Source organism: Crocodylus siamensis, chromosome 2 (genome assembly GCF_052110815.1).
Source record: "Crocodylus siamensis isolate JL-2025a chromosome 2, ASM5211081v1, whole genome shotgun sequence".
NCBI lineage: Eukaryota > Metazoa > Chordata > Crocodylia > Crocodylidae > Crocodylus > Crocodylus siamensis.
Window position 1 is genome coordinate 17,641,595 of NC_143396.1, and position 24,860 is coordinate 17,666,454.

General features: G+C 42.9%; 1 protein-coding gene across 3 annotated transcripts in view; it reads right to left on the minus strand.

The window, feature by feature from the left end:
- LETM1 (leucine zipper and EF-hand containing transmembrane protein 1) overlaps positions 1–17,277 on the minus strand; it is a 62,263-nt gene extending 44,986 nt beyond the window's left edge. Inside the window, exons 1-4 of one of the 3 annotated variants that reach the window (XM_090035403.1) lie at positions 17,152–17,277; positions 14,370–14,427; positions 2,591–2,653; positions 1,968–2,424 (exon numbers count right to left, since the gene is read on the minus strand). In XM_090035403.1, the coding sequence (XP_089891529.1) occupies positions 1,968–2,424; positions 2,591–2,653; positions 14,370–14,427; positions 17,152–17,212 (639 nt within the window). In that variant the 5' untranslated portion in view covers positions 17,213–17,277. The remainder of the gene's footprint in view (positions 1–1,967; positions 2,425–2,590; positions 2,654–14,369; positions 14,428–17,151) is intronic. The other 2 variants (XM_090035404.1, XM_090035405.1) reach the window with 2 other exon arrangements.
- Positions 17,278–24,860: the final 7,583 nt, after the last annotated feature.

Sequence of the window (24,860 nt, forward strand, 5' to 3'; positions counted from 1 at the left end):
TTGCTCTATTCTACACTGCTTTTATTTCAGTAAAGAAAACAAAATCAGCTTCCTCATCTTAAAACATGTACCCCAATTTTGGAAAGCTGATTTGGGGAGTGGAGAAGGTAAGAAATGGCATGTGGGTAAATATGCTAGTAAATATGGTACAAAGATGCTTATAAAATGGATGAGTGATCTTCTGAGCAATTTTCACAAGTTCTTGCAGTATTAAACATCTCAGCTGAGAGATGTCCCAGTCTCATACCCAAGGACCTTCCTGGTTTTGTACATGCAAATCAAATGTAAAAGAAAATTTTCTCTTGGATTTCCCGTGCGAATAGCCAACTTAACTACTTATGTATCCATTGCCTAAGAATACATTCATATATTTCTGAAGTAAATCTGAAACACACAACTAGTTAACTACTTTACAGATCTGACAAAATCTTGCACACTTCTAGGGCACATCTACATGTACATGAATGAGATTTTCCTACTGCGCATTAAGTTTAGTACCTCCATTGTAAAGTACTAAATTAATGTGCATTAGGCTGCCTTAATGCTTTTTAGGTGACACTAACATGCAGTAGCCTATTTTACTGCACATTAGCATAACTGCAGTTTTTAAGCACTGCTTTAATGTGCAGTAAAATAGGCTACTGTGCATTAAAGCACATGTGTAGACACACCCCATGTCCAGTTTGATCTCAGTCTACCCGTCATCCTTGAGGCATAAGCTCCAAAAGCTACAGGGACACTGCCAATGTCAATTCTCAACTGCTAGAAATAATAATTTGTTATTTAAAAATCAGTAACTTTATAGTAAAGAAAATTAGTGCATTTTAAAGCTCTTAAAAAGTGTCTATTGACTCTATATTTCAGAGCATTATGAATGACAGGTCTCATCACAAAAAAAAAAAAATCAAACTTTCCTAAAACCTTTTTAGGAACACGTGTATTTTTGGTACTTGCGTTAAAGAATCTGAAAAACAAGTTTTTATATCAGTTGAGAATGTAACTCCAGTGTCTTGGCACATTGGAATATATCTTTCATGTCAAACTTTGAATTGAAAAAAAACATTTATTTGGAACTAGTCTCATAATTGAAATATATTGCTTCAAAGTGCTTTTGAATTAGTATGCTGTGTGAGTGTATACAAAAAGAATATGCATTTATCCATTCTGTGTTTTACATAGCTTGATAATAATTCAAATTGCTTAGATTTCAAGGGTTTTGTTAAACTGTTTATCCCCAGTATTCCAAATGCTTTTTGTATGTTAGAAAAAACTGAGAAATTATTATTTTTTCCACATAATGACCACTAGAAAAAGTATTATATTAGGAAAAAAAGTTTACAAAACTTAAAGTGCATGAATACACTAAATACATACTTTTGTCTAAAAAAAATATAAATTACTTTTTCTGTACTGCACGTGTACAAGGGGTTTTTTTTAGCTTTCATAAACATTTTGTACTTTGCAAAATAAAAAGCATTAGTCACTAATTAACAAGTATTTATGCTCTAGCAACATAATAACAAATCAAACACCCTGATGCCACTGTTGAAAAAAAATAAAAATATATATATTTCATGCTACACTAAGCACAAGACATTCCTATTATTCAGTGGGAAAATGAGCAAACAGAATAAGTTTGTCCAGTAAAGTCTATGCTTTAACATAATTTGTTTTCTGTTCCTAAACTTTAAGGAAACCAAAATTCTCCAGTTAGGTCTAAAAAGTTAGAGTAAGGAAGAATTAAGTTAAACTATAGATGTGTGTACATATTGGACAAACTGGACCATGTACCCCATCCCACCTCCCATTAGCTGCAAATACCAAGTCAAATTTCTTACTTAGAGATACCAGTATATTTTTATAAATTTTAAATAGAGACTACAAGAAACAAGGAACTCACTCAGTTTAACCCAAAAAAGTAGTCTACTCACTCAGAGCACTAAACAATATGTATATGTACTCAGTACCTGTCTCCGTTCTCTACGAGATAAAGTGGTGCCATGTAGTATTCGCCAGAGCATTCTCGCAGCAATCTTTGTGTCAATCCACAACAATCGAAAGCCATGGTAGTAGTGCTTCAGTTCATCCACAATCCTCTGTCCAAGTGATTTTTTAACCACCTCCACTTCAGCTGGACTATATACAGGGCCTCCTTCTTCCAACTTCTTGCTTTTATCCTTTAAAGACTTCAGTGATTTTTCCACAATGGAGTCATCATAAAGGGGACGTGAAGAATGCCACCACTGAACTGGAAGGTACTGGGGCCCCAAAATGCCTATACTTTCATGTGGTGTCCACGAGCCAGGAGAATGCGCAATTGTTGTGTACATTCGTTCAGAGCCTTTAGTCCAAAAATTATAATGAACTTTTCTGGAGTAAACGTAAACAGGATGGACACTAATACAACATTTAAAGTGGACGTTCCTTAGAGAGGGGGGGGGAAAAAAAAAGAGAGAGAAACATTTAAGATTTAACAGTTAATGGTAGAGGTTTCAAGAACGTTTTATTGCATTTTTAGGATTTAAGATCCATATGTTAAATTTCACTTGAAAAAGGTGATTATGTACACTTCATAACATTAAAAACTTACCTACAGTGTTTTTCTGACAGCAGTTTTGGTGATGGGGGATGGTCAGGAAGAAGCAAGTGCTTTCTGTTTAAAAGTTAGATGGAAAAATAAATCTAGAAAATCAGAAGCAACTTAAAGCCCTCCATGCATCCCACTTAGGCAGCACACTTGCAGAGAAATCACACATCACTAGATTTAAGGGAAAATTAGTCTCATATAAACCTACTCTTACGAAGTTTCCCCCCTTATCTCCAAGCCTAGATTTTTCCTTTTCCCTAGCTTTTTGTTCTGCTTAAGTTTCCAGGTCAAGCTTATCAACGGTCTGTACAAGACAACAGGATACTAGATCATTAGCCATTTCTGTTCCTTTTATGGAGGAAATTAAATGTAGTCTCAAATGTGACTATGGAGGCACTGATCCATAGATAAATAACAACACTAAACCATGCATACTTCACAACTACTCCTTACATTCAAGATGGTCTGCATTTAGCACTTTTCCTATTATTACAAAACACTGAAGTAGCAAATATACTAAAATGAAGAAATTTAAGTCACTTCATTCTGTATTTACTGAAATAGAAAACACTGTCACTTATAAAAACCTTAAAGAAATAGCTTTGATTCTTTTCCACAAAGAAAACTCAAAATCAAACTATTTTATATGAGGTCTTAATATTTTCCATAACTCAGTTGCTCTAAGTATTTGTTTACAGGCATTTCCAAAGCACCTGTCACAATAGCATCGTAAACTATGACTAGTTAGTACAAAGGATAGGATACAAGTCTGCACCTGCAGGAAAGATGGAAACATCCTTAGTTTTGCATGACGTGCATGGTTACACAATGCCTGCTGCAACAGAGGCCTTGCAAAGCACCACTAGTAGAGCTCATCTGTGCCTTCAGGTTTGTGTGAGTAAAACATGGATCCTTTCTATGGCATTAGTCTTCTGCCAGTTCAGAGAGGAACTATACTACCGCACTACTTAAATCTGTTTGATTCCTCCTATGTCTAATGGCCAGTAAACATGTTTTTTATTTAACTGTTTATTTTTGAAATTCATTCTTGAAATTATAACAACGTATAAAAAATCTGAACACAATAACATTTATTAAGCCGTATGTTTGCTACCTACGTTTTAAATAAAGTCCAGTCATTGAAACAGTGAAAGTCACTATACGAGCACCTTCACTAGAATTTGTTGAAATGATAAACTGATTTTTGACAGCAGTAGCTACTTCTGCCAGCATAGAGAATTTTCTTAATTTCAGTTCATTTAACGATAAGAAAGTGTAACTGGATACTGGAAAAGCAGGGTTGTCTTCTGCTTCCACTCTAAAAATCAGAACTGGGTGCAAGAGGATGAGATCTTGAGAGAATGGTGATCAGAAACTACTAGTTAAATTATTTCTACAGGCAATACTTCGAATAAAACCCATTTTAAATTATTTACATTTACTTTTGTCTGTATGTATCCAGCATATTTAAGGCAATTTTACTTAAATGCTAAGCTATTTAAATTATTTTTGTGTCCAACTCAGGGGTGGGCAAAATGGCGGATCTGGCCGGTGGCCATACTGTTTCCCAGCAGCCCCTGCACATATGCCTCAGGCGGGTTTCCATGGAGACTCTAAGCAGGGCCACACTGAAAAAGCCTTGATCTGCAACCCCATGACCCTTCCCCACAACACACTTACCGGCAAGATGCTGTTCTCCAAGCTGCCCAGCTGCATGCTGCAGCTGCACACGGTATTTATTAGTGGCATTATCAGCCACATTGGCCAAAAAAAGCCAATTACCGATAATATCAATTTTCCTTTTATCAGTGCCAAAACCATATGGACCAATATTTGCACCTCTAGGTCTGGATACTTCAGTTACTGTATTTACTTGATTAAAAGGCGATGTCTGTCCCCGCCCCCCTTAGCATAGCAGGGAAAGCCCCTTATCTTAGAAGAGAGTATGCTGCTTCCCCCCACCCCTCCCTCCTACCCCTTCCCACCCATCACACCCCCTCTTACCTTTGCTTCAGCGCCAGCACGCTCCATCCTCACCACAGCTTGGAGCACAAAGCACAATTCCAGTCCAGCCCTGTGGCAGCAGTGCCAGCTCTGTGCTGCTGCCACAAGATCAGGCTGGAGCCACACTCAGTGCCCCAAGCTGAAGTGGGGACGCAGTCTGCTGGTGCTATAGCAAAGGTAAGGGGGGCCTCCACACTGCCTGCCCCTACCACCTATCCCCTGCTGCTCCCTCCACCACCAACCCCCTTATTGCCTCCCACTGCCCCTCCACTACCTGCCTCACCAGCACATCCTACCATGTGCCCTCCACCATCTGCCCCATTATTGCCCCCTTCATTACCTGTCCTCCACATGAAGCAGCGGGGAAATGAATTTAAGATGGTCCTCCAATAACTAGATTCTATCCATGGAAAATTAGGATAAATGTATGTATAGAATCTAATTATTGTGTGGTCATCTTAAATTCAGGGTCCTCTTGGATTCGCGTAAAAAGGTTTGCATATGTTCAAGGATGTAAACATTTAGAGGTGCACCCCTAACTGGTCCAATATTGGATCGGCACCATGGTTGATAATTTGCCCAATAAATGCCCATGCTTGCGTGTAGCTGCAGCACAGCACATAGGCAGTGAGGAGCAGAGCCAGCAGTGTGGATTGCTGCATGCAGCTGGTAAGTCTGCTATGGTGCAACGGGAGAGGGGAGTAGGCTTGGGGGCGCAGATCAAGGCCCCCGTGGTGAGGGAAGGTGTGGAGTTGGGGCTGCCCAGCCAGGGCAGGCACAGGACAGAGATGTAGCTCACCGGAAGAGTGCAGGGTCAAGGGGCTCATCTAGTGCTCATCTGGCAGCTCCCACCGCTGCTCCCCAGGGAGGGCGGGGGGGGGCATGTGCCCTGGATCTGCATGGGGCGGGGTGGGCTGAAGCGGGGCCCTTCCCAGCCAGGAAGATCCAGGGGCACACACCGCTCCCCCAGGCCTTCCCAGACGAGTGGCAGGAGCCACCAGACAAGCACCGGGGTGCCAGATGAGCCGTGTGCAGCGGTGGAAGCCACCCTCTCCCCACTTCCCACACCCCCCGATGAGCTGCACTTCTGTCCTGCACCCCACCCTAGCCCTGTCCCCAGACCACAGCTGCAGCCTGCCCCATACTGCGCAGATCGGGGGGGGAGGGGGGGCACATGCCCCCCCCAACAAGCTGCTTGTGGCTCTGTCCCGCACCCCCTCTGCCCCAGCTAGTCAGCACCTGCCTTATTCCCTTCCCTCCCTCACCACAGGGGCCTTGATCTGCCCCCTCCACACCTCTTCCCTCTCCTTCGCCCATACCAGACTTATCAGCTGAACGTAGCTGTTCAAGCTGAAGAGCTACATATCAGAAATCAGATCGGAATCAGCCAATATGCATCCTTAAAAATCAGTATTGGCTCCAAAAACCTCTATCAGTTGACCCCTATAAACATTAACTTAAAATGCTCTGTCCATATCTCTAAACTAAAATACTACAGTACACAAAGCCACAGGGTTACAAAAGCAGAAAGCATGGACTGTTAAGGGAAAGGGACTGGAGGGGTTTTGGGGGGTGAGAAAGATGGGAGAAGGGTGAGGTGGGTTGTGTCACAGGGAGAAGGGATCTTGGTTTGTTGTTAATTTCACGTGTGCAGGACAGAGTGGGATTAGAGTGAAGAGCATTGTGTGTAATAGAAAAGACCAACCCAGGCTCAAAACAGGGAAGGAAAAGGAACAACATTCCATGGAGCACAAACTAGACTTGATTTCAGCACCCGGAAACTGGAGGAAAAAAATGCTGTGGCTTCAGGTCACGAAAAAGACTATCTAGGAATAATTTAAACATCCCTGTGCCACTGGGAAAGAGAGGAACTTGTGCCAAATGCAAAGTGTAAATAAAGCAACATTATGAAAAATGCTTCTCAGAAGGCAATGAACTTGAAGAAAGTGATGTGGTCATGTCTTGAGCCGCCAGGATCAACTGCTTAGTAAACTTACTACTTTTAACCATTCTTATGGATTGCTTTCCATATCTTGCAATGCTGGTATATTAAAATTTTCCCTATCAAACTGGGCTTGGAAAAATTATGTTTTTTAGTCACTGTTTAAATAAAATCTGCCACAGGAGAGATCTTTCATTCACAATCCCATTATTTTAAGTAATGCACTAAGGAATATTCAGTGCAAGTGACTTTTTAACCTTTTTGTTTCTGGGTCCAGCTTAAATGCAAAAAATTAGGAATGTTCATTATCTGCAGTGTCTGCAACTTCAGAATCATCTACTAGTATCACCAGGAGTATTGCAACTAAACATGCCTGAGGCTGAATTACCTGTGTGCAAAAAAGAGACTTTCTTCGTTATGCAGTAAAATTATAGTTTCATAGTTTCTAGGGTCGGAAGGGATCTGAGCAGATCATCAAGTCCAACCCCCTGCCATGGCAGGACGGAGTACTGGGGTCAAACGACCCCAGCAAGGTGTACATCTAGCCTCCTCTTAAAGACCCCCAGGGTAAGAGCCAGCACCACTTCGCTTGGAAGCTGGTTCAGACCCTAGCCGCCCTAGCCATGAAGTAGCGCCTCCTGATATCTAGCCTGAATCTACCCTCTGCCAGCTTGTGACCATTATTCCCGGTCACTCCTGGCAGTACTTGGGGGAACAGGGACTCCCCCAATGCCTGCTGATCCCACCTGACTAGTTTGTAACTGCCACTAATGAGTTCATAATAAAACCAAAGTTCAGTAAGATACCGTAGATGAAAAGATTGTTCAGTTCATTTATGCAATAAACTCTCCTTTTCATCTTGTTCAGAACAGATATTTCACTGACATGATTCAATCATTACGACCAGGTTACATTCCACCCAGCAAAACAGATATTGCTGAAAGGCTTTTGGATACATTGTATAAGAAGAAAACTGAGCAGCGTGCAAAAAAATATCGACAGGAAAAGTGTTAAATTTGATGGATGGAGCAATGTACACAACAATCCAATAAAATTTCCTCATGTGACAATGGATTGGTTGAAACAACTGATACATCAGGAAATGCCCATACTGCAAAGTATGTAAAAATAGCAGCAGTAAAAGCTATAACAAACAGCGAGCAAAATTCAAGTGGTATGTGCGTAGTTGTCACAGTTAATGCTGCAGATATAGCAAAGATGAGAAGAAACCTAGAAGAGCACGAAGCAAACCTGAAACTTATAACATGTCGATGCAGTACTCATTTGATGCACCTTTTAGCCAAAGATTTAAGTACTCCAGGAATAAAGGAAAACATTGGTGAAACTGCAAAATATTTCCGTAACAACCAGTTTGTTTCTGCTTTGCTGAAGGCAGCCGGGGGGATCCAAGCTCAGCTCAAACAACTTCCACTTTGGCATTTTGGAAAATTTTCCCCAATGTGACCTGCAATAACTAGTTTACTTCACTAACCACAATTCATACTTCTAATACTATTGTGACAGGGCGCTTGTGGTGCCTCCACTTTAAGAGGTGCAGGAGCCTGCGAGACTGCCAGCAAGTGAAGGCCAGGGCTAATTGGGGGTCAGCTGACCCAGGGAGCCAACAGGTGAGGACGGGCCCAGTAGATGGAGTGAGACACTTGACTCAGGAGGAGGGCTGGGCTTAGAGCCAGTTATAAGCCCAGGCCCTGAGATAAGCCCAGCAGTAAGATCTGGCACCTGCTGAGAGAACAACACCTCAGCAGGAAGACTACAACTCAGGAGCACCATCACAGAGAGGAGCTAAAGCAGTCTGGAAGTTTGGGGAGGAAGCAAGGGGAAGGTTCCTAGGGACACACAGAGGGGTCCAGAGCCTAGTGAGAGGCTAAGAAAGAGAACATCAGTGAGGACGCCATCTGCAAGGCATAGGGCATGGTGTAGGGGAGGAACAGAGCCATACAATTAATGCATAAGGCAGGGACCAGAGTTCACCTGGTCATATTTGAAAGTAATTTGGAAAGCTCTGGAACGTTCTCCCTCATAATAATAATAATAATAATAATAATAATAATAATAATAAATATCAAGGCATGGCGGGCAAATGAAGGAGTGACTTCCCAGAAAGTGAGGGCTCCAGAGGCTTCAAAGCTACCCCTGGAGAAGCACTCTGCCACAACTATAACAGTTAATACTAGTGTTTAATAAATCAGTTGGTTGTATGTGCACCATGTTTTGATTTTTTTAAAAAGTGTCTGTATCCAAAACATTAAAATTTTGTTTAATACATTTGAAATGGATGCTTAAATTCAAGTTGCCATCTTAATGCAGCTTGCTACAATCATGAGCAAAAATGTAATCTTATCTAGTGAATAAAAATACATATTTTGCCATATTATGGTATCCTAAAATGTAGGATTTCTAATTCAAATATGTTAAACTATATATGTTTGTATACCTAAGAAATATATGTACCAAATCTATTGTAAAAGCTGGATTTAGTTGTAAACCAGTATGTTTAGATTAATGTATCAACCAATGAAAATATACCTTTTTAATACACACACATTCTAGAAAAGTTGATGAAAAATAAATTTTTTAAGTTAACATGCCAAAAGGCCTATTTATATCAGTCCATGCTGGTGGCTAGATATAGTGTCTCACAGGAGTGTATCCTCCTGTGAAAAGTGAATACCAAATTTAGTGTAAAGGCTCTAAGTACAAAATAGTATGTTATAATGGTTACTAACTACTGAGAATTGACTTACTCTTATTTTGTTTTTAGGGGGGAAAAGGTACAAACGCTAAATACAATTGAAACAGAGTATATAAACTAACACATCCTGATGCCACAAACTGCAATTTCAACTTCTATGCAAATGTGCACATATGGCTAAGTGTCCTATGTATAGAAGAGGCCCAGGAAAGGAAGCTACTTGCTCAAGTCCAATACCTTCAAGAGAAACTGCTCGTAGGAGAGAATGCTACCTCCTTACACACTTTGAAACTGTATAGCACAGCTCCTATCCTGTGACCTGTAGTGGGCTGGAAAAGCATGATCGCCTACTGGCACCCTGGAAGAAATGCAGAGAAAACTCAATGACAGGCAGGGCCTGAAGCATAGGCCAGGAGCACACAGGCCAGATAACTTTGATAGAAGAAGGCAGAAAGATAAATCCGTACTACAGTACTAACATGTATAAACCACCTTAGAAATCCCATCTGTCAGCAGTTATGTACGTGTTTAAATACTCCATTGGCATACACATTTTGCCATCTGCTTTACTAACAAAAACCAAGCACTAGTTCTCCCTGTTCTATTATTTTATTATTATTTAACAGATGTATCCAGGAATGGACACCACGGTTCTACCACAGAAATCTGAACAGCTTGGCTTGTTTAGTCTAGCAAAATGCTGGCTGAGAGGGGATATGTTTCCTGTCTATAAATATATCACGAAGCTAAATGCCAAGCAGGGAGAACTACTTAAAGCTAAATGACAAAGCTGGCACAAGAACAAATGGGCAAGAACAGGCTATAAATATTTAGGCAGAAGACTATAAAGGAAAGCTGTTCACTAGCAGAGAACCAAGATTTTCAAACAGCCTTCAGGTAGTGGCAAACAAGCTACCGAATTATGAGATAGATTTTGACCACTGTATGGGAGGGATTACATGATGCAGTTCTTTGGATTTAATGCAAGAGGCGCCCTTCAGTCCCATAACCCTAACCTGGCTGGTTACAGACATTAAAAAAAAAAAAGAAAGAGAAAAAAGGGGAGGGGGGGAAGCACACTTTACCAGAAGCACCAGTGCATTACTTCGACCCAGCTCTGCAGTATCTGCATAGACCAAATACTTCAGCAGGGACTTTTGGAGCTTTTTTCTAAAGCTAATCCAATCAGCTATTAGATAAAAGTCCCAAAAAAGCAGCATTAAAGTGCCCAATCTATACAGACATCGGGTGAGCTGGGCCCATCTAACACGATGGCTCTTCTGGGCATGGGCGGGGCTCGACATAGAAGCACAAGGAGTGTAAAGCATCAGATTTTGTTGTTGGTTTTTTAGCATCTGTAAGCAGCCCGCACCATATAATGACAGAGTATAAAAGAAGAGAAGAGTCATAAAGTGTCAAGTCTTTTACCAACGTTTGAAACTTGATGGGGGTGTAAAAGAGAAATGAACTGACAGGCACCTCCCTTTATCCTGAGAAGCAATATTCAAACACTAGGAACCTGAACAGGTCAGTTTTAAGGGGCCTGAAAGTCCACCTTAATCCCCCAAGTTCAGGACTATATTATAAAAATACTTTAAAAGAGTGTTTTGATTGCATGGTTTTCAACTGGTATTTCCTTAAGAATAACCTAAATTGCTGGATTTCAATAAAAAGGCATATTTGCCTGATAAACACAAATGTGCCCAACAGGAGTATAAAAAAGAGCAAAAACCAAATATGGTCCTGCAATAAACCTCAAAAAATTACACGAACATTTTTAAAGCTAACCTCTCTAGGTTGTGATTAGTGCAGCTGCTGGAATTTGGAAAGGTTTTCCATAGGGGTCTCAACAGGAATGTCACTTTGTACCAATAATATTGCAATTTTTAACCAAAGACTGTGGAAGAACTGCAGCTTTATAACAGCATCATAAAGGATGAGAAAACACATTTCATAAACCCGGAGAACTTGCAGATTACCATCCTCTCTCAAATCCCTGCTCTTGGGGGAAAAATAAGGGCACATAACCAGAAACCAGTCATGCCCAGGGCAGACAGTTTGTGACACTAGCCAAACCGCATCTCCTTTCAGCTTTCAGTCAGGGTCAGCTGATCCGTTTGATCATGCTGGATGTTTCAGCACTCTCCATCATGACACTGTGATTGCACAGGTGCAAGTAACGACATCAACTGGCCTTCACAATAGTTACCATACATAGGTTATTATGTATAAAGAAAACCTCCACAGCTTTATTTCTAGATTTCACCATAGGTTCCTACGGACTGGCAGTTAAAAAAAAAAAAAAAATTCTTTTAAACTTAAAATTCACAAATTTTACATCTTGACAACACAGAAACATTAATCCCTATACACCACCTTTTCAGAGTACAACTCTTCCCTCTAAATTCATCGGCTTTGAACCATATTTGAAGATGGATTTTAAAACGTTATGGACACTATTATACCCTTAAAGCAGCAGGCTATAATCTCTCTCTACTGTCGAGCTATTTAAAGTGTGGTACTCCCCAGGACAACTGCCTCAGACTCTTTCCTGACTACTATAAACAAATTAAAATACTTTTAGAATTTTTTAATATACCATATTAAACCACAGGGGAAAAGCAGTCACTTATTGTTTTCTACTAACTTTTGCACTTAAAGCAGGGATTAGACCACTGTTACATATGAAAAATAAAGCATTTCTTCCCAAACATTATACCACTTACTCTAGGGACAAAATGAAATTTCTGAAAACTTAAGTGAACTATCACTAGAAGAAAATTAAAAAGTATATATAAACTGAAAGATTCTTCTTTGGAAGAAGCTGGCAACATTATTCTACTGAGAAGGTAAAAAGTATCAAAAATACTGCTTATAAGATGTCCAGGGTCAATTTAAGGCTACAAGACATAATAATATGCATAGCTTAAAATGAGATGAGAGATTAACAAAATAGCCTCAAAGCATCATCTGGGTTAGCATTTTACATTATTAAAAGCAGGAACACTGAGTCCATATACAGAGGTCAATTTGTGCTTGTAATAAGGGACAGAAACTAAATAGTTACAAAGTGAGAAGTTCCAATATAGATTATAGAAACTGTTGAAAATAGATTTCTTGGACATGGAAGCTGGCTCCAGGCCAATCAACTCCCCTGACAAAGATCCCAATTGACGGACGGAGCTGGAGAATGCTGAATACTTTGCATACCTCGGGGGCCGTAGCTCAAAGAAAGCCAACATCAATGAGGAGATCCAGTATAGGATCCAATGTGCCAGCTTTGCCTTTGGAAGACTGTATCATCATGTGTACAATGATCACAACATCAGGACTCAAACAAAGCTCCTACTATATAAGGCTGTGGTAACCCCAACTCTTCTCTATGGCTGTGAAGCTTGGGTGACCTACAGGGACCACCTAAGAAGCATGGAACACCTTCACCAGCACTACCTCTGGGAGATCCTTGGCATAAAGTGGGAGGATTATCACACAAATGCCAGTGTCCTCACGGATGCTAACACCGCCAGCATGGAAGCACTGACTATTCAACATAAGCTGCAGTGGACAGAGCATTGTGTGCACATGCCTAATGTCTGTTTACCAAAATAAGTGCTATACTCCCAATCCAGCCAAGGACAAAGGACACGTGGGGCCCAAGAGAAACACTTCAAGGATACCCTCAATAAGAACATTAAGTGTAGCAATGATACCACCAACTGGGAAAAACTAGTCTGGGACAGGACCACATGGTGACGCCTTGTAAGAGAAAGTACATCTTACTTTGAGGAAAACCATCTCATCCTGGAGGCAGAAAAATGACAGAAATGGAAGGAAAGGAAACAAGACAGAGAAACCTGTGGTCCAACCTTCCCTTTAACCACTACCTGTGACATCTGCCAGAGAGTCTGAAGCTCTAGGATTGGCCCTTCTTAGCCATCAATGGACTCATCAACCCTTTACTTGACCTGAGGGATCACCAACGACAGTGGATCATGTTTGTATTTAAGGAAGGACTTCAAAAATTCATCTATGTCTTTGACCTGTCAAGCCCATCACAATTAACTGTGCAGCTACAGTCCTTTCCTTGAAATTCTGTTCCCCCTTGGCTTCTGGGACTGTCTCACTTCTGGTTCTCTTCCTATTTCTCTAGGCATCCCTGCCATGTCCTTTAAAGCAGGGTTGTCCTACTGGCAGCCTGTAGAACATATGCAGCCCTGCTCAGTCACTACTCCCCACATTGCTCCAGCTGCAACAGCAGCCAGTCTCCCTTCCTTCTCTGACTGCCACTTCTTGCCTCCTGCCTCCCCCACCCCACAACTGTGAGGGGAGGAAGCTAAGGGTGAGTTTGGGGCTGGGAGGGGGAAGTGGGGGACAGGGACACATAGAAATCAGGACCATGCTGGGGGGATTACTCATGTGATGCAGCAGAGCGGATGGTGGGGTGCAATGCAGCAAGGGGTTGGGGGGCGAGGATAACATTTATGAGGTGAGCAGCCCAAAAGCCCATACCTCATCTGGTACCCCTCCCAGGGTACATGGCCCCAACTGGTGCAGTCCCTGGGACACCTGACCCTGGGGGGTTAGAAGTTGGACAGCCCTTCTTTAAAGGATCCTCTTCAGCTTTCTGTGCAAGTTCCACATAACTATTGTTAGCCTCTTTCCCTTGTCTCTTCTCCTACTCCCTCCAAACTATCTCTGGGTAATTTCATCTTTTACCACCAGCCCTAAGTGGCAATTCATAAATCTATGGCTCTCCTCCAGATTCATCTCCTGCACAAACTAACATCTCTGTGCTCTGTATGACTATATCTAATCTTCTATAACAACCAAAACCTACTTGTTCTCCAGTGGTGAAGAAGGGAGTAGCACTGCCATTCTGACCATCAGTAAGGCTCATAACCTAGAAGCCATCTTTGACTCGGATGTCTCTCTCTGTCTTTCTGGTCCTCTAGAACGTGTCTAAACCTTGCCAATTCTTTCTGAATAACATCTACTGACACTATCAAAACTTTGGTTCCAGGCTCTCATCTTTTAAATCTCAAATACTACAACATCCTTTTTAGGGTGGTTGGGCAGTTCTAGAAACCTGGAGAAATAACATCATTATTTTTCCAATTACTTACGTGTTCCTTATCAACCGCAGTGATGTACAACCGAGACAAGCCCGCTCTCCCACATTACCTGGAAAGATAATTAATTAGTGTACAGATTGACGTTCAAGAAGATGATTGACTTTAACATAGTTGTTTATAACTCAAATATTTAGAAATATATTCTAAGGCACTGTACTACGGATGCAAAACACAAGTTTGTTAAAAGATTCCACAATATTTTCATTTCAATTTTAAGCCTGCTTAGATCCAAAAAGCCTCTGGTGCTAGAATCTCAGCCCTGTAGTCATGTGCAGTGCAGGAGAACAAATCACATATCAACCACAGAAAGGGGAGAAAGGAAGGTTCTGCTTCTTGCTCCTGGCACATTAAAGCTGCCCAAATGTGTACGAACAGGGGAGGCTCTACGGCCTATATCACCTGACACAAAGAGAGGATCTACTGCCTATATCACCTGACACTGACTCTTTAAAAAAAAACCCTTAACTAGGATTACCTCTTTAGGAACCAAGGCAGGCATCCAGGCAAACAAGACCTGTAGATAAACATCTTGCCTCACAGAAAGCCAATAGGGAGAATAACTTGGATCCTTTATTTTAAAATTTGCACACGCTTACAAACTTCAGCACTGTATACTATTCTGTTCTGAACTACTTAAAGTGCAGAAAAAGTCTAAATGTGAAACAAGTCACTGCAGAGGCGTAAGACCTGATCTTTACTGGAGCACTCAAGATTCTTAGAAGCATTAAGACTACTTAGGTACTGGATGAAGAAGAGGAACTAAGATTATGTTGGCACTAAAGCACATCAAAACTGCTATAATGGGCTTTTTTCTTATGAAGTAACAAGTTAACAATAGTTGTATGTTCCAGTTAAGCGCATGTGACTTACATGCCAATATAATGTATTAAAAATGTTATTATACTATGTACTAGTAAGGCAACTCTCCTGTAATATGAAATGTTCAAAAAACATTTAATTTATCATGATGGTGATGCCGTAAGGATGACAATGTTCTGATTTACTATCATCATTTAGCATACACGTTTACATTTCATTTACGATGCAGAATAGAGTACAAAGACTGGAAAGCTCAGATTAGCAGTACCAATATATTCTTACTTTCATTAATATCAACAATTCAAATTAAGCCCAAACCTAGCCCCGTACTGCAGTAACTGAACAAAGATCAGCAGAAGCATAACGTCAATAAAATCCAACCTGTGGGTGACTAGTCCAAAATGAGCGGACTTATCACAATGGACAAGGAACCATTTTGCCAGTCAAGGACTGGGCACAGGCATACAGTTTAGTTTCATAGTTTCTAGGGTCGGAAGGGACCTGAACAGATCATCAAGTCTGCCCTCCAGACAGTTGTTTTCCCTCAACAGTGACTGAATCGTGCAGGTCAGGGTTCAAGGTCACTTGTGAGCAACTGCAAGATCAAGTCACTACCCGAAGTAGTACAAGCTGCAAGGGACAGAGCAGTCTGGACATTACCTACATAAATGTCCTCTTCCCCTTAGCCTGTACTCTGTGTCACTCTTGCTGCAGGATACCTGGGCTCTCTGGGCCTGTCACCTGACCTAGCATAGCACCTCTGATGGCCAAGTAAGTTGCTACTGCATCCATCACTCCCAGTGTTAAAAGGCTAGAGTTTCCAGGGCTTTCAAATAATTTAAACTTGAATCAAAAGCTAGAGGCAATTAATTCACAAGCAGTTGCTTACTTCAGAAAACCTCAGATTTGGCAGTATGAGGGGCTGAGCTTTAAAAAAACCAACCAACCAAACAAACAAACAAACAAACAAACAAAAACTTACAAGGACAAGTCACAAGAGTATTTGCAAAAAAAAGGTCAAAAGGGTCAGATGATAACACGTCCCTCATTCTGCTGACGTGACGGTTAAACAGTCATGTCAAAAAAAGCCTGGCCATCTTGACAGCGCCTCCACGTCAGTCATTTTACAATGGGGCTCGCAGGACCACGTTTCAGCCCAGGCTTTTAGCTAGGGCTGAAACCAGCCAGCAGGGCTGCGGTAAAGAGGAGAGACAGAATTGGGAACAGACATCCGGCGGCAGAAGAACGGATGGTCTGAGGAGCAGCCATGAAAAGGGAGAGAGGAGGGGCTAATGCCTGCGAAGAGGAAGAGTCGAGACAGGAGTGGGCAGATGACATGAGAAGCCGAGGGGCAGCGCAGCATCGCCAGGCGTACAATTGTTATTCCATCTGTACAATAAATGCCAACCCCTTTACGATCAATAATAGTAAAAAAGTGTTCAAAGCATACAGTAATTTTTTAGACTGCTGATCAACACCGCACATGTAGTCCCTCTCAGGGAGCCACAACCGACTTTGGGGTTTACCATCAGCACTTCCTTGCAATGGCTGGCCTCCAAATCAAGAAATGCTCCACTGTGGAGGATCTGGCTCTTGCTCGCTCATCCCCTGACATCGAGTAACATCAGGTCAGAGAGAACAAGACTTCTTTGCCTAGGTCTCTTTTCAGCGCCTGAGAGTTTCGCAGCAAATTCGATTGTTTCGAGCTGCCAAAAGGATCGTTTCGTATTTAAGCCCTGGCAACGCAGGGACAATGGCTCCCTCTGCGCCACCGCTGCCACGCGGCTGGTGTCACCTTTGGGCTGAGCAGGAGTCAAGGGGGGGGGACAAAGGCACCAGATCCCTCCCCTCCCCCGCTGGGCTCCCTCCACAGCAGCGCACGGGGTCGCGCAGGGCCAGGGGCTGCAGCCCCGCGAGACCCGGACGCGGCGCCCCAGAAGGGCCGGGCCCTTACCCGGCGCGAGGCCCAGGCGGGGCAGCCGCCGACTACAGCCCCTCAGCAACACCGCCGCCATCTTGCCGCTCGCGCCCGGCCGCGCTGATGCTGACGTCACGATGACACACACGCGGCGACGGCGGCGACAGGCTTCCGACCCAGCCAGGTCTCGATTTGCATAACCCCTCCCTCCCCTCGCTTCCCACTGGAAGGGGGCATTGGAACCCGCCCTTCGCGCGCAGCACTGCCTGCTGGGTGCTGGAGTCCTTTGGCGTGAAGCGGAGCACGAGAGCTGCATGCCGGGAAATTAGGCCACCCTGCAGAAGGGCAGGGTGAGGGGAGCGGTGCATGCTGGAAGATGTAGTTTCCATGGAACGAGTGCTTGTTAACCCCTTCACACCCAAGGGGGTAAGTTTGCATCCCCTGGTTTGGCAGGGAGGGCAATCAGGCTGGTCTCAAGGGTCGAACGGACATAGGCAAGCAAGGGATTTTTATGAGTAGATGTGATATCTTTTATTACACCGAATAGTCAGAAAAAATTCTCGCAAGTTTTTGGGCGCAGTCACCCTTCTTCAGGCATAGGGAAACCGCTGTTCTGAGACTCCAAGGAATGAGAGAAGCCAAAAGTGTGGCAGGATCGCCACCCCTTCAGCTTCGCTGTCAGTGAGAATGTAAACTCACAGAAGTTGTTCTTTTCACAGGCGTCAGTGGATGGATGCAAATGTTTATTCTTACTTCCATTTTAGCGCAGTTCTGTTTCAATGTTCTAAGACCCGCAGTGACGTTCAAGATACCTACGTGAGAAAGGCAAACCTGAGTATTATGAAATAACCTAAGTTTTAAGGCTGGCTTCTCTGCTTTCTTAAACAAAACCCCTCCCCTCCCCCAACTAAAAATTAACTACAGAAAACCCACCCAATTTTTTTTTTTAAATTAAATTTTCACAAAAACTTCCTTCTTCATTTTTCCCTCCAGGCTCTGTGAACCTGCAGAGAGCCTCTGAACAGGGCTCCTCTGAGAACAAGCAAAAACTATTACCTGCTTTTACTAAAATACCAATGGTCTGTTAAAATGATAGACGTACAGCAACACGTGCACGCACATGGGTGTGAGGAATGATCAGGGGAGCAGGGGAATGATCAAAATCAGGCATGGGAGTGAGGCTGCAGCGTCTGACTATTTCAAGCTGAGGTTCCTGGGTCAGCAGGGCTCAACTGGAAGCAGCTGCCACTAGGCCACACTGCACTGATCTGCCACGTGCAGCTTTCACACTCCCAGGTTATTCCTCAGTGTTATTCCTTGGTACCAAGGGAAACTATCAGTGCTGCAGCCACCACCGTGTGTGCCCGGGGGGCTTCCAGCCTACAGGATCCAGAGTTTCATCGTTTCTAGAGTCAGAAGGGATCTGAGCATATCATCTAGTCCGACCCCCTCCCATGGCAGGAAAGAGTACTGGGGTCAAACGACCCCATCAAGATGCGCATCTAACCTCCTCTTAAACACCCCCAGGGTAGGAGCCTGCACCACTTCTCTTGGAAGCTGGTTCCAGACCCTAGCCGCCCTGACCGTGAAGTAGCGCCTCCTGATATCTAGCCTAAACCTACCCTCTGCCAGCTTGTGACCGTTATTCCTGGTCACTCCTGGCGGTGCTCGGGGGAACAGGGACTCCCCCAGTGCCTGCTGATCCCCCCTGACTAGTTTGTTACAGGCCACTAGATCCCCCCTCAGCCTTCTCTTGTGGAGGCTGAACAGGTTCAGGTCCCGTAGCCTCTCCTCATAGGGCCTGCCCTGTTGTCCCCTGATCATACAAGTGGCCTCCTCTGGACCCTCTCCATGCTGTCCAAATCCCTCTTGAAGTGTGGTGCAGAACTGGACGCAGTACTCCAGCTGCAGCCTGACCAGTGCCGCATAGAGGGGGAGGATCACCTCCTTGGACCTGCTCGAGATGCATCTGTGGATGCATGACAAGGTGCAGTTGGCCTTCCTGACTGCATCCCCACACTGCCGGCCCGTGTTCATCTTGGAGTCAATGATGACCCCCAGATTCCTTTCTGCCTCCGTGCTGACAAGAGGGGAGTTCCCCAGCCTGTAGGTATGGTGCTGGTTGTTCCTCCCCAGGTGCATCACCTTGCGCTTGTCTGTGTTGAAACCCATCCTATTCTCGTCCACCCACACTTGTAACCTGTCTAGGTCTGATTGTAGCCTGTTGCATCCTTCCAGTGTGCCACTACGTCCCCCCACATCTTAGTATCATCAGCAAATTTGAACAGGGTGCTTTTTACCCCCTCGTCCAAATCACTGATGAAGATGTTGAACAGCGCGGGCCCGAGGACCAAGTCCTGGGGGACCCCACTGCCCACGTCCTTCCAGGTTGAGAAGGACCCATCCACTACCACCCTCTGGGTGCGACCCTCCAGCCAGTTGGCGACCCATTTGACTGTGTGGGTGTCTGCACCACAGCCCCCCAGTTTCTTAATGAGAACGGGGTGAGAGACAGTGTCGAAAGCCTTCCGGAAGTCCAGGAAGACTATATCCACTGCTACCCCTGCATCTGATGATCTGATCGTAAAAGGCCACCAGGTTGGTCTGACAGGACCTGCCACTGATGAACACGTGTTGGTTGCCCCTAAGCATGCAGTCCCCTGCTGGCCCCTCCTGGATGTGTGCCAGCATAATTTTCTCTAACACCTTGCCTAGGATCGAGGTAAGACTAACCCGCCTATAGTTTCCCGGGTCCTCCTTCCTGGCTTTTTTGAAGATGGGGACCACATTGGCCCTCTTCCAGTCCTCCGGTACCTCACCAGAGCACCACGAGTGCTTGTAAAGCCGTGCCAGGGGACTTGCAATGACCTCGGCCAGTTCCTTTAGAACTCTAGGGTGGAGATCGTCCGGGCCGGCTGACTTGAATACGTCCAACCCCTCCAGAAGCTCCCTGACTAAATCCTCGGCCCAGGTGGCCTCCCCCGGGGCCCGAACAATCGGCTTTGCTTGCCCTTGGGTAGATTTGGGCTAGGTAACTGACCCCACCAGCAGCATCATAGGTCAGGGTATAAGTGGTGACAATCCCTACCCTGCGGAGAGATGGTAGTTAGCAGGCAGGGGGATTTACACCTTTATAGGCTGAGACCTCTGTATGGAGAAATATATCCCTGTCCTACCAGGTCCTGCTAGCTCCTGATTCCAGGGCTGCCCCCACGGGTGTCCATCTCTCCCCAGCAGCTCCGCCATCACTAACTCCTGCTGTGCCAGTACTCTGGCCATGCTTTTAGCTTCTCTCATTCCTGTTTTCCTGAGCAATACCAAAGTGAATAATCTGTTGACACAGAAGCTCTTGAGCAAACGAAGGACTTGTCTGGCACGGCATTCAATACATTTTCCTAGATTGTAACAGGTGCAGAATCTGTCATGTAGTCAACCCAGTACAATAAAGCTGTGTCCAATTCATTTTTTCAAAATAATTTGTTACTAACATTGTGATACATACTGTTTTCCTGAGTTGCCAGATGTGAAAGTAGCAACTGTAAGTTTCCTTGTGGATTGCCCCATCTATCCCACAGTACCCACAACATTACACAGCACTGGCCCAAGCAACGCAGAATTGGGCCCAGTAAAAGTAATGGGTACATAACAGGCATGTTAATTAATAAAGCTGATGAAGACAAACACTACAAATTCAACAAAGATATATTTGTCAAGGAAAGCCATACTCCATGGTATTGCATACAATAAGGTGCTGTCCCTGCATGTTGTTGCTGATTTCAGGCAACTTTTACAAATATTTAGTACTGATGATAATACTAAGAACCTAGTTGATTTAGCTAAGCAAAATTAAAAAGTTTTGTCACTTCCCCCTAAGCAACTGCACTACCTGTCCTTTCACTGCTGTGTAATAAAAGGCATTTATTTTTCATAGTCCTATGCAGGCAGATTGTTATTTTATAAATTAACGTGGTATTGCAAATTCAATAATCAACTGTGTGTGATTTGGTAGTTTGATGCCTGCTAGAACATTATTAAACAGCAATTTGGTCCTGCCCTGCATTCAGACAATCTCGTGCTACACATTAAACTACTCAGTCAAGACAGCAGTAGATACCATGCTTCATTTTGCTTATCTGTTAATCATGCAGATAGAAACATCAAATAACAAAAATCAAATTGTAAAATGCACCTTTCAGTTGGAGAATAGTTAAATATAGAAAATTATTCATCATGGTTTTGGGTGGCAATCAATACCTTACCTGTTCAAAGAATAGAAAAAACAAAGCTGTTGCATACATTTTCAACAAGATGGCTGATATCCCCTTCTAATAAGATGGCTGCCGTAAGAAACAGGCTCAAAATGGCAATTTCAGGTGATGGTTTTCAAAGCTCAGTATTTCACAGGTTAGTCATGGTGGTGACTATTTCTTCACCCTTAAATTTATTTACCCCTCTCCCAAACAAAACAGGGTTTTTTCCCTTTAATTTTAAATAGGGGAAAGAATTTGCTTTTTGCCCCAAAACAAAAGGTACGATTCCAGGACTGTTCTTGATCTTTTTTTAGTCATCTTTAATATTTGAGATTTTGCAGATGTACTAAATTAATGTTTAATGCTTTGAAGTTGTTTGACCTGGCCTTTGTAATGTAAATCATCCTGCTTCTTAAGTGTGATAACGTTAGGCTAGTTCTGGCATGAAAATTTTAGGCCAGCTCTACACTGGCTTATGTTTCCACTTCACAGGATAAATAAGGAAACTGTATTCAAATTCACACTTAAAAAAAAAAGCTTTTCAAAATTAATTGTCCCTAAAAAGTAATGTTACTTTTTTCATTTGAATTAATTATTAAATAGTATTATTGGTGTTTAGACCTGGTGCAAATATTTTAAATTCAGAATTGTTGCTTTTTTTTTTTTTGCAAAATGTATTGCAAAATGCAGATTTTTTTTTATCAGCTCTTATTTTAAAGTGCTTAAACAGATGCATGTAAAAGTGTCCCTTATTACTACTTAAATGGAGAAATAGAAGGATTGAAGAAAGGAGCACAGTCAAGTGATGAATACTTCTTGCTACATTCACCCCCACATTAAAATCCTGTTTGTTATAACTTGGGCGGGGGTGGGGTTGTTCCCTATAGAAACGTAATGAACTTCTCTGGAAATCACTCTAAAATCCACAGACCTTATTACCGAGTTACAGAATTCAATAGCAGAAATAGTCTTATATGAAATTTTATACAAAGGTTTCAAATGAAACCTACTTAAAGTTTATTATTCTCTATTCAATTCCATAGTATTTTCTGATTCATAGACATAAAGGCCAAAAGGGACCATTATAATCATCCAGCCTGATTGCCTAAAGGCCTAAGACCCTCACAACCAAGGTTGTGCATAGTCCATAATTCTGTTTGACATCTAACTTATCTTTGAAGGAATTAGCCTTGATTAAAAGAAATCAAGTGCTAGCTAAAAATGCTGTCAGGCATCCAGGTTGTTAGCTAAAACTGCTAAAATTTGCGCCTAATCATTGCTTTTTGACAATAAGATCTTTTTTTTTTTTTAAATCAATACCACTCGAAATCACCCAGCCTGCACATTCCCTTTACTAGCCAGGGTTCATAACGTTTCTCTTTCTCCAGTCCTCTTATCTCTTGTTTCTTTCCGTCCAGCTAATGACTGAGCCAAATGAAGTGTGGCAGCTAATGATGCTTCCTTTAACAAAGGGGTTTAATGTGTGGTAAAAGATTATCTGAAGTTCAGGGATGAGATAATTGGCATTTGAAGAATAACAGTGCTATGCGAGTATCAAACTAGTGACAAGTAATACCAAACAACATGCAGCTGATAGCAGAAGGCTGGCTCCTGCAAGCCTTATGTATGCAAGTGCCGGCAAAGAAATAGGTCAATTTGAGGCAAGTTGCTCACATGCATAAATGTTTACAGAGTTACCCTATATATAACAATTGCATAAGCAACTAATTCGTATATATAGCAAGCTCTAACGAACTGTGTTTATTACTAGCAGAAAAAATAGCTTTTTGCCATATACAAAAAGAAGTAATTTTCCATGAAAGTTCACTAAGCAGAAACACACACACAGAGTCCATTTCAAAATGTTAATTCATTTCATACATCAAGTCCCCTGGGAAAATATTGATTTTTTTTTTTCAAAAAAGAGTAGCATTTTCCCTTGTAAAAATGTCCAGTAGCTTTAGGTCACATTTTTTGCCTAAATATAGGTTAATTCTCCATTTGAAAAAAACCCCAAAACCAACAACTGCCAGTGTGTTCAGGCCAGCAGTCTGAGAGTTCAGAAGGAAGAAGCATTTGTCTCTAGACCTAACTTATGAAATGCATGGGCTTAAGTTTAAAAAAAAATTGAAAACAAACCCGCAGACACACAACATGACATAGCCATTTCAGAGCCTGAGTCTTAAAGCAACCATCTTGTTTGAAGGGGGTGTCAGCCATCTTGTTGCAAAATGATGTCATGTGTGACATTGGCAGTGCTGCTGGAAGAGCATTGCAAAGCCCTGGTTTTCAACCCGGCTTCTTACAGCTGAAAAATTTAAAAAAAAAAAATCAGTGCTGTATTGAAACAAAACTGACATTTCTATTCAACCTCAGAGCTTTTCTCTGGTTCTTATTGTTAAACAAATATCAAAGCAAACGTGGAACCGGAAAAAAGGATAAAACAAATACACTGCTGAGAATCACCTCCATGGGACGACACTTCATTGATGCACAAACAAAGCCCAGTGATCTAACACATGCGAGAGCTTGTTGCATGGTTCTCTGTAGTGGGCACGTGCATAAAGCACATGGTTATAACAGTGGGGTTTTTTTATGTACAGGCGTAAAACGAGCAGGCTAGCAAAATGTTAATATTGAATCTGGCTCTGCTGCTTCTCAGACTTGCGGGGCGCATGTCAACGTTGCAGAGGGAGTTAAAAAGCAATGGCTAATTGCAGGAAAATCCATATTATTCACAGCAGATTTCTGCTCCCCCCCCCATAATGCTGGTAACTACTTGTCCCCAGCTGTTATTTCCCCCCCACCCCGCATAGCGGTACCCCTAAGGGGCAGTGCGGAGCCATGAACTGGAAGGCCCGTGTGGTCACTTTCTGAAGAAATAGGAATGGGCAGAACTGGATCCTTCAAAGGATTTGGGGGCATCTGCACAGAAAGATGCAATTCGCCCTCACCTCAGCTGTCGACATTTCCTGAAAGGAAGTCGCCCATACAAAGCTTATCATCCCCTTCCCGCTTACAGCTCTGGGATAGACAACGGGACCTTCAGCCCTGCCCTAGGGCATATAGAAGTTGATGGATATGCCTTCTGCGAAGCTGGCTACAACACTGCGCTTATGTAACTTCGCAAGTCATTGGTGGTGCTGGCCCATGTGCAGTATTTAAAAGTAAGATTATGCTTGTAGGCTGAAAAAATCTGTTTCCGTGGCGATGTCCAGGGTGACTCCTTGAGCAGGTTCAACTACATAGGATTAACCTTATCTCTTTATTCATCACCGTACAGCAAAAGTAGGAAAAAAATTCCAGCGGTGTGCCAGAAGACGCACTGAGTTAACATTCAACGTGGAGAAACCAGGTGACTGAGGTCCTTTTTGACATGAGAAGAGGAAAATTCTTATTCTGAACTCCAGTTTTGGGAAGAGATTCCCAGAGTACAGAAGCAGCCTGCTTGCAAGTATTAAAGTCCAAAGGCAAGAGTTCAGGTTATGGCCGCGT